The sequence below is a fragment of the Apodemus sylvaticus genome, chromosome 11, assembly GCF_947179515.1.
Source record: "Apodemus sylvaticus chromosome 11, mApoSyl1.1, whole genome shotgun sequence".
Classification (NCBI taxonomy): domain Eukaryota; kingdom Metazoa; phylum Chordata; class Mammalia; order Rodentia; family Muridae; genus Apodemus; species Apodemus sylvaticus.
The window spans coordinates 69,156,029-69,169,935 of record NC_067482.1 but is presented as its reverse complement, the minus strand read 5'-3'; the positions used below and the strand labels follow the sequence as shown (position 1 = coordinate 69,169,935).

Sequence of the window (13,907 nt, the reverse complement as noted above, 5' to 3'; positions counted from 1 at the left end):
ATTATGAATATGGTAAATCACATGTGACTTTCACCACAATACTTACTTTATATAAAAGTAATAAATTTTTAAACAATTTAAATGATACATTTTATATGATTTAAAGGCAAAAGTAACAAAATCCAATTCATACAGTATATTATACAATTTTAAAGCAAAGAAGAAACAACTTTTATATTACCTGTCCAATGATGCATAAATTACTTCTCTTTGTCTACCAACAAAACTATTCTGGGCTGACAAGATAGCTCAACAAATAAACCTACACAAAGGTGAGAAGCAAAAACAGACCCCACGAAGTTGTTCTCAGACTCTACAAGTGCACCGTAGCATATGTTTTACAAACATAAACACGATTAATTTAAAAAAAAAAAAAAAGCTACTCTCTGTAACACAGAGTGTCATATATCACTAGAAGAGAGACCATCTCAATTTTTATTTAAAAACAAAAAAACCCAAAACAGGTATGTGGCCTGTAGATATATTTTATGTGACAAGGAGAAAAAGATGTGTGATTTTCCAATCCAATTTATTCACTCTCATAGGTAAAACAAGGCCTGTGGCTCCATCTTTCTGCCCAGCTGCTTCTCTTCTGCCTAATATCTATTTTAAACATAATCAGTTTAATGAGAGACAAGGGTTGGGGATGTAGCTCAGTGGTATAGCTTTAGCCCGGTATGTATGAAGCTGTGGGATTAATGCTCCCATAGAGGAAAAAGCTCTAAACAACTGCAAGTGGACCAAAAAAGCATGAGCTCCAGCTTTAGACAGATAATGCATATAAGCTATCAGACCATATAATCACAAGTACAAATGTGAACAATAAGCACAAAGACTTTGCAAAAGAAACAAGATAATGCACAAAAGATAAAGAAGAAAGTTTTAAGAGTCAAACCTAAGTGAAAACAACTGCCTCTGGGGCCATCACAAATGATCCAGAACCCTGACATCTCATTTATATTTCTCAGTATTTTGTAGAATAAAATAGATTCCATTTTCCATGGTTACTGATAAGAGCAAAATTGTGAAAAGTTCTGTCTTTATCCTACAGATTCATTTTTCATAAGAAGCACAGTTTCACTAAAGCAAATTATATATTTAAAACACCAAACCCTAATAAAGCACTGTGAACACTTAGAGATTGCCCTCATATCTCATGATGATGGAGAAACCGCACACTAAAACTAGAAACAAACACAAACATGCAGAGTACATGCACAAGCCCTGTGGAAGAGTGCAGTGAGTGTCACGCTACACTTGTCTACAAGCAGGCTACTTCAGCAGACAAAATGAATGACATAAAGAAACAGTATTACTGCATCCTTAACATCTGTCAAAAAGAAAAAGCAATCTGCCAAAGCATTGCAATTATTCTTCACTGCGTATTTTTAAAATAAAGTAATTCCTAAAGAGTTTTGCTAATGCACACTTTCTATTGTATAATTTTATTTAAAACATAAATTATAGCCAGGCATATAGTAGTTCACACGTGTAATTTCAACTCTTGGTGGCTAAGGCAGAAGGGGACTGCCATGTGTTTAAAGCTAGCCTAGGCTACAAGTGAATTCCAGGCCGGCCTGGACCATAGAATTAGATTTGGTCTTAAAAAAAAAGAAAAAGACACAAACATAAATTATATCTATTACAAGGTTAAATTGCCAAAAAAAAAAATTTAGGCAAATATTCAAATGTTATTTATACATACTTTCCTCTGAAAACATTCTGTTATTATTATTAAAGTATTGTATTATTTCATATATAAAACCATATCTACTTGTCTGGTACAGAAAAAGGTTACATATATTAGTCTGAATTATAATTATTTAATAAGTCAATACACAGTTCAAAAAGACAGATATGTAGATATATATTTTGTTCCTTTCAACTTAAAATGAAATAGCCCTTTAAATATGTCATTCAGTCTATGGATAGTAGTCATGAAACCAAATTACTATATTTATTCAACCCACAATAGTAGTATTTAGTAAAATAAGTACAAGAGAGTTTTAAAGCATTTACCAATTCCCACAAAACTATTGCAAATGTAGTCTGGAAATAATGAAACCAAAGGACTAGCACATATAAAATCTACATATCAGATAAAAATCAAAATAGCAAGCCAAACATGGTGGCCTTTTAATAACAGTATTCAGGAGGCAGAAGCAGGAAGACCTCTGAGTCACAGGCAAGCCTGCTCCAGCCAGAGCTTCACACTGACACCCGGTCTCAAAACAAACCAAAACCTGAGATTAGCCAGCTGGAGACACGGCCCTGGCTGGCTGGTGGTTTCTCTAGAGAATGTAATTTTAACAGCCCCACCCAGCAGCTTTTGAATTGTCTGTAACTCCAGTCCCAGAGAATCTGATGCCCTCTTCTGGCCTCCTTAGGTACCACATGTATGTGGTGCCCAGACATATGTGCAAGCAAAATAAATTAAAAATTAATTAATTTTAAAAACCCATACATATTAAAGTACAATTATAATTAAAATTCTGTTATATATATATATGATGTGTATTTGCATGCTTTTGTAAGGGAAGTATTCAAAATATTAACATAATCATTGAATTTACATCCTACCTGTGCTCCGTAGATGTATTTATCCAACATCTTGCCACCTATTGTCTGCCCTCCTATATCCCAAACTTGAAGAGTAACATTCAAATTTCCTAGAATATAAAAATAATATAAAATAGGAATACAAAAGACTAACAATCTAACAGCTAAGCACAGTATCACAGAGAACTAAGTAACAATAAACTCTGAAATCTATTTGCATTTTGTTCTGCACATTTAAATGGTCAGATATTTAAAACAGAAAACACTGTTGTCAAACAAATTGTACTGGGAAAACTTTATCTTATATTTCTATGGAAACCTGCTGGTGAGCAACCTAATCCAGAGTTCTAGGACAGCCAGGTCTACAAGGTGAGACCCATCTCACAAAACAAAAATAAAATACTATATACATTCATTTACAAAATTTAAGCCTTAACAAAATGAAATAGTTTCAAAGAATGAATCAATATAAAACACGTTTACAGAGAAAGGAAAATATTTTCAATATAAAGATAAAAGTTTTTTAAAAGATTTATTTATTTATTATTATATGTAAGTACACTGTAGCTGCCTTCAGACACTGCAGAAAAGGGCGTCAGATATCGTTATGGATGGTTGTGAGCCACCATGTGGTTGCTGGGATTTGAACTTAGGACCTTTAGAAGAGTAGTCAGTGCTCTTAACCACTGAGCCATCTCTCCAGTCCAAGATAAAAGTTTTATACCTCAACCTACCCAATCACTCATAAACTATGCTGTCAGTTCTAAACTCTGTGTGTTCTACACACACTGTATAAATGTACCCATAATTTCAATTCAAATGAAGTTTTTATTTGAATGTCAGCTATTATATGTAAAGGTAAACATAATAATTATGTTTTCATATTTAATCTCTAAAATATAAATATTAAAGAGCTCTATTAAGAGCCCAAACAGTAATTATAGGCAAAGTGTAAACTCTATGATTCATGCCTGTACAAAGCATGATGACTGAAACAAATTATTATAATAGTGTCCTTCAAAGCCTTCATAATAATCTAATGTTCTATCCCATACAAGCATTATAAAAGCCACCAAGAACACCAAAAGGCAATCTTTGAGTTCATATATGCATTTTACAAAATATTGACATGAACAAAAATTAAATAAATTAACTTTTATCTCTTAACAATATAACTAATAATTAAACAAAAGTCAAAGACTACATACATAATTATTAAACTACAAAAGTCAAAGACTAGGTACAAGTTGAAAATTCCAAACTTTTTTTCTCATAAAACTATACTATTTTTCTCCAATGTCTGTTCTGGTACCTTTGGAATGATTGACAAATTGGATTTTTTTTTTTAAATAAAAATTTAGAAACTAAAGAAAATGAACTCTATTCAAAAATAAAACAGATTTTAAAACCATGAATTTTTAAATCAATGAAAAACACTAAAATCTGAGAATGTCCACTCCAACATTTAACTATACTTCTAAAAAGAAAGCACAACAGTAAATTAATCTCCAGAGTTTTACACTTCAGCTTCATTTCTGTGGACTTGTATGACAAGATTTCCATTATTTCTCTGCAGATCTGTCCCATCTGCTAAGTGCAGCGATACCCGGGAGGAGCCTCCATCAGCAGCACTGCGAGCTACTGAAGTGGTCATTGCATGCATGCAGCTCCAGTGCTGAGTAATGACCAACATGTTCTTAAAGCTCTATCAACCTGAAACCCACATATCACAGACCATTAACAAATAGACTGTATAAACCCAATTTCTTAAAAATTCTAATTTTTATGAAAACCAAAGCTAAACTCATCTTTTCTGATGCCACCTCACACCAGGTGGGAACAAGCTAACCTTCACTAGAGAGGTATGAAGAGGCTCTGAAGCCTGCAGCCAACAGGCAGCAGTCTATTCATTTCACTTGCAAAATTGAAGTCCTCAATTTACAGCAAAGACAGCACTCTCCAATAGTAATGCACACAGAGCAAAATTTCAGGCCACACATTAACAATTACTAAGTATTTAATCCCATTTCCTCAAGGCCCAATAATCCCTACTGCTTAAATTAGCCTCCAGATATGATATGCTTTTTCCCCTCGCCCTCTTCTTTTTCATTCTGCTATCCAGAGTCTCTGAATTATACATTGTTTAAGTAGTCCTGCTCTGACTTCAGAGACACTCTACCTGTAAGCTTCCAAATTCCGGTGAGAGTCGCTTAAGCAGTCAGCTCAGATCTCAATTGCCATCTACATCTACAAGATTTACATTTGTGCAAGGTCATTTTAAAATCTTTATCTTTCTGAATAAATACTTTTTGTTATTTGCTTACACTTTATTTTCTTAAGATATAGATTCCAATCACTAAGAAGTAAAATTCCCCTAAAAATATTAGTAACACATAACTTTAATTACAAAAAAACTAGCAAGAAAAATTACTATGAATTTTACCTTCAATGGGTAATATTATCATCATAGTTTTTCATATTCTTAGAAAATTACTTTAACATCTACATTTTAATTTTAGACTTATTAGTGCACAAAACTAAAAATAAAATGGATATTATCTACCTGAAGACTAAAAATAACATAAAACTATGGCTCAAACTTGTTTACATTTAAGTTTTTGCTGGCACAACATGCAATAGCTATTATATTTTCAATAAGATATAGCTATAAAAAGATGCTCAGTTAATCAATGTAATATTTTCTAAAATCAAAAATCCAACAAATAAAGTACATTAAAGAATCTGTCAGCAGTCTAATCTCAAATGCAAACTGCTATAAAATCCCTGTCTTCTGTAAGAAATGACATGTGATTAGGGAAAAAGATTAAATGAAGTGACATTTATATTAAAAGATAAAATACAGGTAAGCTGTATTTGTCATGAGTCAAAGCCACCACCACAGTTCGACAGTGAGCTTGTGTAAGTATACCTGGTGCCTTGGCTAACCTTACTTAAAGTGTGGCATAGTCACGATGGAACTCAGAATCACAGGACTGCCCACTTCTTGTGCCAAAGACTCAGAAATCCTTTTCACAGCAGAACGAGCGCTGTTTACGGGACCGTGCCACAGGCTTCCTGAAGGTATTTTGACTAAGGCTCTTAAGAAGCTCTATCAGCAGAATCTCTGACTAACAGATACACTATTTTAAGCAGCAAAATCTGCACAGTGGTTGCATCCAGACTATACAGCATACCAGCTCGTGAATACACGGAAATGGATGAGTGTCCCAAAGCAATGAGCTTGAAAAGATGCATGAAGGAAATGTGAGTCGATAGACAGGGAGTTTACAGCTCTAACAATGTGACTAAACTCATAACAAATATTACATTCACATGCTATGCTACATTACTCTAAATTCAAAGAATGTTTCCTGTGATGTTTTAGTTAACAAACAATATAAACACTAATCATCATACCTTAGACATTACAATGACTTGAAACTGGAGTCAGAGTATGTAGAGTATATATTTAATATTATATAAAAATCTTATAATTTTATATTAAATCAAAATATACTAAAATAATTTTTAACTGAAATACCTGTGATAATTTTGAATCTATTAAGTAACTAAAATTATCTTCTAAAAATATGTTTTTTTTCTGGAATTCTACTCATCAAATTTCATTAGGAAAATTGAAACATATATTTATTAAAAGCATACATTTCCTAATGCCATTTTAACCTAAAATCTTTCTAAATCTAAACATGTTATAAATTTGTATTTCAAAAATATCAACAATATTTTACAAAGTAGTCAGGAATTTTTAACTCATAACATTGTACAACACTTCAGAAATCATCAGAAATATCATATATATAAAATATCCAAAACTATCTTTTGTTTATAATATTAATATTTGGGTAGATTTTTGTTCTTTTATTTCAGCCTTTCAACTAAAATATTAGAAATTTTAAACAAAACTAACAAGGTGACTTGGTGTTTTGACTAATTAATCACCCAGGAAAATAACTGATAACAAAGCACTGTATGTTTTCAGTATGCATGCTGTAGAACCTATGCATGCGTCTATCCTGTTAGCAAATACTCACTCAGTATAAGCAAGTAAAATGATATTTCAATCTTAAATACAGGAAAAGAAAATATAAATGAAATAATGAACAAACTACACATACGATTCTCATTAAATCTCTGAACAATAATTGGGTAATGGAAAAATTAGAATTTAGATTTTTTTTTCTCGTACTGTATCACCTAACCTATTGTAGACTGAGATCCAATCATAGACCATCAAAAAATATATTAGGAGCTAGTAGTAATGAGATATAAACAATATCTCCAATTGCCAAAAGCTTTCCTTAACTGCTCTATAATTTTTATAGGAAGTTACCAATAGATGAGGCATTTGAAAGGGAAACTAATTCTAATAATACTGAAACTTATTCACATTTCACTATAGGACTCTGATATTACAGTTGTAACCACTTAATTCACAGAAGAGACAGTAATGTTTTTTAAAAAAATCAATCAAAATAATACTTTTAATAAAGTATTTGAAATGTCATTTAATCACTGAAATTAAATGGATACATTTTAAAGCTCCAATTGTTCAGAAACTAACATGAAACATGAACCACTCTCTGTGTTATTATTTCCTTGTATTTCCCACAAAATGTGCTGCAACTGGCATCTAAATAGTTTCTTTGCATGGTGAACTGAAACATCGTGAATGCTCAAACTGTACTTTTATGAGTGCCTAGGGACCCTAAATTTTAGTGGTCTATTAAATGCCAGCAATTTCATGCTGCCTTGCATAAAACAGCATTCACATATTAGAGCACAGAAGTTCTATAGCTACATTATACTTCTGTTCCAACTTCCAAACAAAAAACTGAACAGAACCTAATCAAAATAATCTTTTTAAATCCTTCCCAGTATTTTTACATTTAATTAATACAATAGCAGTCAACAAAAGTATAACATTTGATTTTTTTTAAAGCTTTCTGGAATTTTATAAGCAACTATTGTTTATTCTCAAAAAAGAAAAGCTCAGAGTTACTAGTAACAGCAGTAGACTAGGGAAATATATAAACGTTCTCTTATCCCAATAGACAGTACACTCTCATACTAGTTGTTAATGATAGATAATTTCTTGTACATATTCCTGTGAGATCCTATGTAACCTCACACAGGTGAGGTTCTATAGTCTCTTACCTAGTAAGGTTGTCCTGTGAGTGAGACTTAAATAATATCGTAGGTTTTATAGTCTCTCACCTGGTAGGGTAATCCTTCTCAAAAAGAAATCCAGTCCTATAGTCTGTTTGTACTGCTTCCCAAATGTCTCTTGAGCAAAACACGTAGCTAAGGAGGTCTAAAAAAAAAAAAAATGGATGCACAGAATAGCAAAATTAATTTGTTTAAAAAACTGTAAACAAAAGAACCCCTCTAAACATATTAAGTAACATGTGTACTTTAATGAGTCCAACAAGAAACCTTTAGCAGCTCTAATCAGCCGCTGCACTTGCAGGAATACTAACGCACTTGCCTATAACCAGCAGTGGAAACAGCAGCCTAATCTAATCAGAGTTCATTAGGTATTCTGATTTTCAAGGTCTTTCTCCTTGATGGGAACTAGACTCTGAGAATTGTAAATTGGAACTAAAGCAACAATAAGATTAAGATCTCAGTTTTACATATTGCTTTAATAAATTTTCAGAACTCCTTTAAGTATCCTTCTAAGGTTACATGCTCTGAGGATAGCTGTACTATTGGCTAATAACAAGAAACACTAATTAAGGAAGAGAAAGATACTTGTAGAATTTTGGGGGGGGGGGGGTTCTACAAGAAACATTGTGTTCGTCTTTCTCTATACCTAAGACAGCAAAAATAATCATACAGAATTGTCATGATAATTTGTACCATTTAAATAAAAGGGCTAGTATTCTGAGGTTAGAAGGAAACAGGCAAAGTAACCATTATTTATCTGAAGACAGTGCTAACAAGTCACAGATATTATAAACAAAATATTCATGTACATTTTAAATAAAAACTCTAAATTTCACTAAAGGACTCCAGGGCTTTCCTTTAGAAAATCATTTATTAAAGCAAAAGATATTCCTAGTAACAACTGAAATGACTGTAAACTCAGACTGAGGAATTTCAAATGCACTGCCTATCCAAAGGTAGAGGAAGGGAGCAACACTAAGCCTCAGGACAGGATGTCAGGGCTTTTTTTTGTTTTTTCTCTCTTTTTTTTTTTTCTTCTTTTAATCTTGTTTTATTTTAAAAGTCAGCTCTTTAGAAAAGAAACTAGGATAAATAGTTAATTATGATATTAGGCCAGAAGTTTTAAGAAACCCTTGGCCATATTTCAAGTCTTTTTAGCAAGGTGACTTACATTTCTTTTGCACAAGGGCCATATTTTTCCCACAAAGGACAATTTGCACACTCTAACTCCAAACTCTTTAACATTCCTATAATGTAATTATAATAAATGCCTAAGATTTTTGCATCAAGTATTCATTGAGCACTCCCATATGAAAGATGTTCAACCAAACACTCAGAAATTAACTCACTGCATGGATTATATCATTGAAGCTTGTAACAGTATCAAGATGAGAAACCAGAACTGAAGACAGAGCTATACAGTTTTTAAAGACCTTTTGGGCTTCCATCAGTGATAATTATTTCATTGAGTCTGGCAAACATAAAGCTCCACAGTATCTGCAAAGAGGCTCAGTAGGCTAGAGGAAAATGCCTGCAAATATCCTAAATGTTTCACACGTGAATGGTTAAAATAACTAAAAGTCAAGGAAATAAGGCACATGTACAGCTATTGTTAGTTGGGGTATTTTTCTCTTTCATTTAAGATTCTATAATGTATTTTTTATATTCAATAATATTCAGAAATAGATATGAGTGGGAGTGGGAGAGCACAAAGCCAGGGAAGAAAAACAACAAAACAAATTTTATTTGGAAAATGCAATAATGAAACCTAATAAATACTTCATTTACCTAAAAAAAAAATTATATATTTGGAAAGATTCTGAGTAAAGTTCTTTCCTTGAAAACAAGATTTCCAGATTTTTAAAACCCGGCCCTCAAAACTCTGAGGCAAACACAAAGCCTCAAAATCACAGGACTTCCAAATTCAAAGTAATAAGCTGCCAAATGTCTAGGTCACAAGCTACATACAATAATAATCTAGGTCCTAAAATCATCTGACATTTTGCTTTGAAAATGAGAGAACCAATGGCGTCTATGTGAGGTACTTCCTCTTCAGTTCTTTCTCCTTAGTGTCATTTTCATATTCAATAATTTCTCACAAGTTTCTGTATAAATGCCCTTCTTAGCGTGAACAACCAGCTACCATATCTGAAATATTTCTATTTTGCTTACTGATGTGTGTATATACAGGGTGTTTGTGTTGGTTTGGGAAACACTCTTTATCCAATCTATACATTGAGATACAAAGAGGTATCATTGTATTTATTATGATAACAAAAAGAATATCTTGCTTCAAAAAATCTTAAGAAAATGGGTAATTAAATTGAAAATCTGAAACAGAAAGGGAAGACATAATAAACACATGACTCTAGAGGATGAATGAAGCATCTTCTCCAGAAACTGCTACTGGCCTTCCCAGTGCTGTTCGTTATTGCTTCTGCCTGTGGGGAGAAATGCTGAGAGCTCAACTACTACAGAAATGGCTAAGAGTTGTTAGGATCCATGAACGAATGAAAGTGAGGCTGAGTTCACAAAAGGGAGTAAAAGTGAGGCCTGGCAATAGTGCTGTCAGTAATTTGAGAGCTGAACACAGTTAGAAAATCAAATTTATTGTGGTAAGAATGGAACACGGTTAAGGTTCAGAGGCTCATTTCAGAAGGTATAGAGAAAGAAATGTTATGACATTTTAAAATATATTACTTAAGAAGATAAATACTGAATCTGGGTACCATAAAAAGATCACTCATTCTTCAATGCAGAATGACAACCCTAACTCAACCATACAGAAGAGAAAAAATTATACATTGTTCAACACTGGACAGAACTTTTAATGGAGGTGAAAACTAATTATACTAAACTGGCAACAAAGGCAAAAATAATGTAGGACTTCTACACTTTTAACATGTAGAACATTCATAACTATGAATAAATTTCAGCATGTATTAAATATTCGCAGACAAACGAGTGAAGCTTTAAAGAAAATATAATATCAAATATTTTAAATGCTGGATGAGATACATTTAAATTTTAAATATAAAAATAATAGAACCTAACAGGCAATCTGGTAGTCTTTTAGATAATAGTATTATGATGAGTCATGGTTTTAAATGGAAAGCAAGTTCACTTGTTCAGTAAATGCCAATGAATAGATGAAGCAAAAACAATGTGAGGTTCAAAAGAAAATCTAAGTAATGAAACCTATAAAATAATTTAGCTTTCTGTTGAATTAAAGTTTAGAAATAATGCTGATGTGCAACAATTTGCTTCTTCGAAACGTTTAAGTGCACGATGTTTCATGCACTTCCTAAACAAAAGCAGGCAAGCTCTGTTCTCTGTTCAAAAAAACAAAAAGAAAACGAAAAGAAAAAAAGTAGAATCACATTAAACTGTTTTCTTCGGGACAGTGCTCCATAGCCAAGTATCCTGGGAACACAAGGAATGGATTAACAGAAGACTCCAAATTTTGCAGAAGAATGAAACCTTCTGTAGCGGCCCTAGGAACCCAAATCTCAGAACCAAAGCACGAAAGCATGTGCAAAGCTTCCTTCCGGGAATGATGCAAAAGCTGTCACCACAGAAACCAGGTCCAACTCCAGCAGTTCCCAGATGCAGGAGAACGGTTTCCCCAGGAAGGCGGGACGCTGGCAGGGCAGGGCAAGGCAAGGCAGGGCAGGGCAGGGCAGGAGCGCTGCGACAGGTGTGAGGGCATCACTTTATTGGGAAGGTAGGCCGTAGTCCCTCGAAGGCGCTAGCGACCCTCTCCCTAGAGCGAGCACCAGGCACTGGGGCAATGGCGATCCCCTTTCAGTTCACAACTTGGGGTCCAGAACTCCGGCCCAGGAGGCAGGGGACTAACTGCCTGCGGGTCCTCTCCCGCACGCGCCCATTCATTCCTGCAACCAACGGTCACGGAAGGCCAGGTTTTAAGGCAGAGGTCCCTGTGTCCCCCACCCCGACGTCCTGAGCACCCCCGGAGCGCCATAAATACCTACTGAATGAACCCTCGCACTGACTGGGGCTAAGAATGGAACTCAAGTGAGAGGGGACCCTAAAAAGGCAGCTAGGGTGTAGGGAGCGCACTCGGCTCGGCCGTGCGGCATCACGATTCGGGTGGGTCCGGGGTAAGAGGTCCACCCCTGGAGCTGGCCTGGTCCGGCGGGCGGCGGGCACGCGCACGGGGCGCAGGCGCGAGGAAGGCCGCGGCCTGAGGCGAGCCAGGCCAAGGCTGAGGGACGGCCGAGGAGGACGCAGTGCTGGACAGCGCTCCGCTCCCCGAGGGCCCGAGAGGCCTGACCGGACCACGGTTTCTGCAGCCCGGGGAGCCGCGCCCGCCGGAGGACTGACCTTCCCGGAGGTGCCGTCCCCCAGCACGACGATTTTCAGTTGCCGGTCCTGACTCTCCTCCTCAGAGTCTGACATGGTGTCCGAGGATGCTGGCCCGCCCCCGAGGTGGAGGACGGGAAAGAGGAGGCCTCCGGGGGCGGGGGTGAGAAAGCCAGCCGGCTGCACGAGCGGGTCCCCCGCCCCGGCGTCTCCTCGGCCCTGAAGGAAGCCAGGGAGAATCACTCACCGGCCGCCATCTTGCCCTCCTCCCCTCCCCCCCCCAGCAGGGCTCCGCCCCCGGAGAGCCCCGCCCCCGTACGTCACTCAAAAGACACCCCGCCCCCGCTCCAACCATCACGCTGCAAAGTGGGGGGGAAGTACGTAGATGCAAACCAGGCGTCCTGGTTTGCTCGCGGGGAACAATGGCTAGGAGACAAAAGCAAGTGTGTTTTTATAGTGAAGTGAAACCACGTTAGAGAAGAGTAGCTCTCGGGCGTTCTGTCCTTCTTTCTTCTTTCCTTGAGATCTGAGAACATAACTCAGATGAGTGATTTAATCCAAGGGGGCGGGGGCATGGTGAAGTTTGGTTGCCATAGAAGCCTGGAGCCTAGAAGAGGCTCAGGGGCGGGGTCTGTCTCTGGGCAGCTGGAGACGCTTCCGGCAGTGTGTGCACAGGATCCTTCTGACTAGTGAAGGTGAGCACCCACCGGGAGGTTGGCGTGCCTGAGGAAGCTAGAAACTGCTAAGGCCTCAGCGGAGGGGGTTTGTAGCCTTGGGGTGTTGTAGCCTTGGGGTGTCCTGGGGCTCTGGTGCTGGGTCCTCTTTTACCCTCTTTAAACTCTTCGCGTTCTAAATACCCAGACTCCAAATATCAAGAACCTTACCTCCAAGCAGCAAGCCTCAGAGAGGCCCGAGAACCCTTAGGTCCCCATAAAGTTAAAACAACCTTCCGTAGCAGGATCAGGGCTTCCTTTGCCTTTTCTGCCTTCAGGAGCTCACAAGTGTTTGCTGAAGGAAAACTGTTGTGTATGAAATTCCATAGAACGATGCTGCTGCTATATAAAATGAAATCAGTTGTGTTTCAACAGTATTTTAAATATCTGTGACAAGTTAGAGGGTTTGAATGAGAGTTTAAAACCTTAAAGCCATTTTTTATAAAGTAAAAAATCTTGTGTGTAAGACTTGAACACTTCCAAGAAATAATCTAAAGGAAAATAGAACTAATCGACAAAATACAACATGTCATTGGATTCTCAGGTACAGGACTCATGACAGGATCAGGTACTAGACCCCTTCAAAGAATAAACAAAGTTGTGAGAAGAATCCCAGGCATTTTACAAAATCAGGGATCTTTGCGAGTACAACACTGACTTTAACATAGCTTTTCAGGCTTATACAAACTTTATTTTAATACCTCCACATTCAAGGAGTGTGTTTATTCTTGAAACACCTAGACTATAGATGGGTAACATCTAGTCCTTAGAATAATCTCTCCTTGATTCTCACTGCAAATTCCAACTAACTACATCCTAATACCATTGTTCTACCATGCATGACTCTCAAGTCAAACCACTTCTCCCCACACTAAAGATGTTTAAGGTGACTCAACAATGCTTAATCTTTCAAGTATTAGTGACTGTTGCTTTTTTCACAACACTTCTGAGCATTGAGGACTTAGAAGTGAACAAACCTATGGGACTTAAGTCTGAAGGAAGAGTGTGGTGTTGCTGCCAGCAGCTACTGCAAACTGGATTCTGGAAGAGAAGCTGAGAGAGAGAGATGGGGAAGCAGCGAAAAGAATGAGGTCCAAGATGACAGTTTACCGGCCCCAGGTTTAA

General features: G+C 36.6%; 1 protein-coding gene across 2 annotated transcripts in view; it reads right to left on the bottom strand.

Moving 5' to 3' along the window:
• Positions 1 to 12,349, bottom strand: part of Rab28 (RAB28, member RAS oncogene family) — a 77,038-nt gene extending 64,689 nt beyond the window's left edge. For both annotated transcript variants that reach the window (XM_052198753.1, XM_052198754.1), the window contains exons 1-3: positions 12,091 to 12,349; positions 7,795 to 7,891; positions 2,581 to 2,669 (exon numbers count right to left, since the gene is read on the bottom strand). In XM_052198753.1, the coding sequence (XP_052054713.1) occupies positions 2,581 to 2,669; positions 7,795 to 7,891; positions 12,091 to 12,165 (261 nt within the window). In that variant the 5' untranslated portion in view covers positions 12,166 to 12,349. The remainder of the gene's footprint in view (positions 1 to 2,580; positions 2,670 to 7,794; positions 7,892 to 12,090) is intronic.
• Positions 12,350 to 13,907: the final 1,558 nt, after the last annotated feature.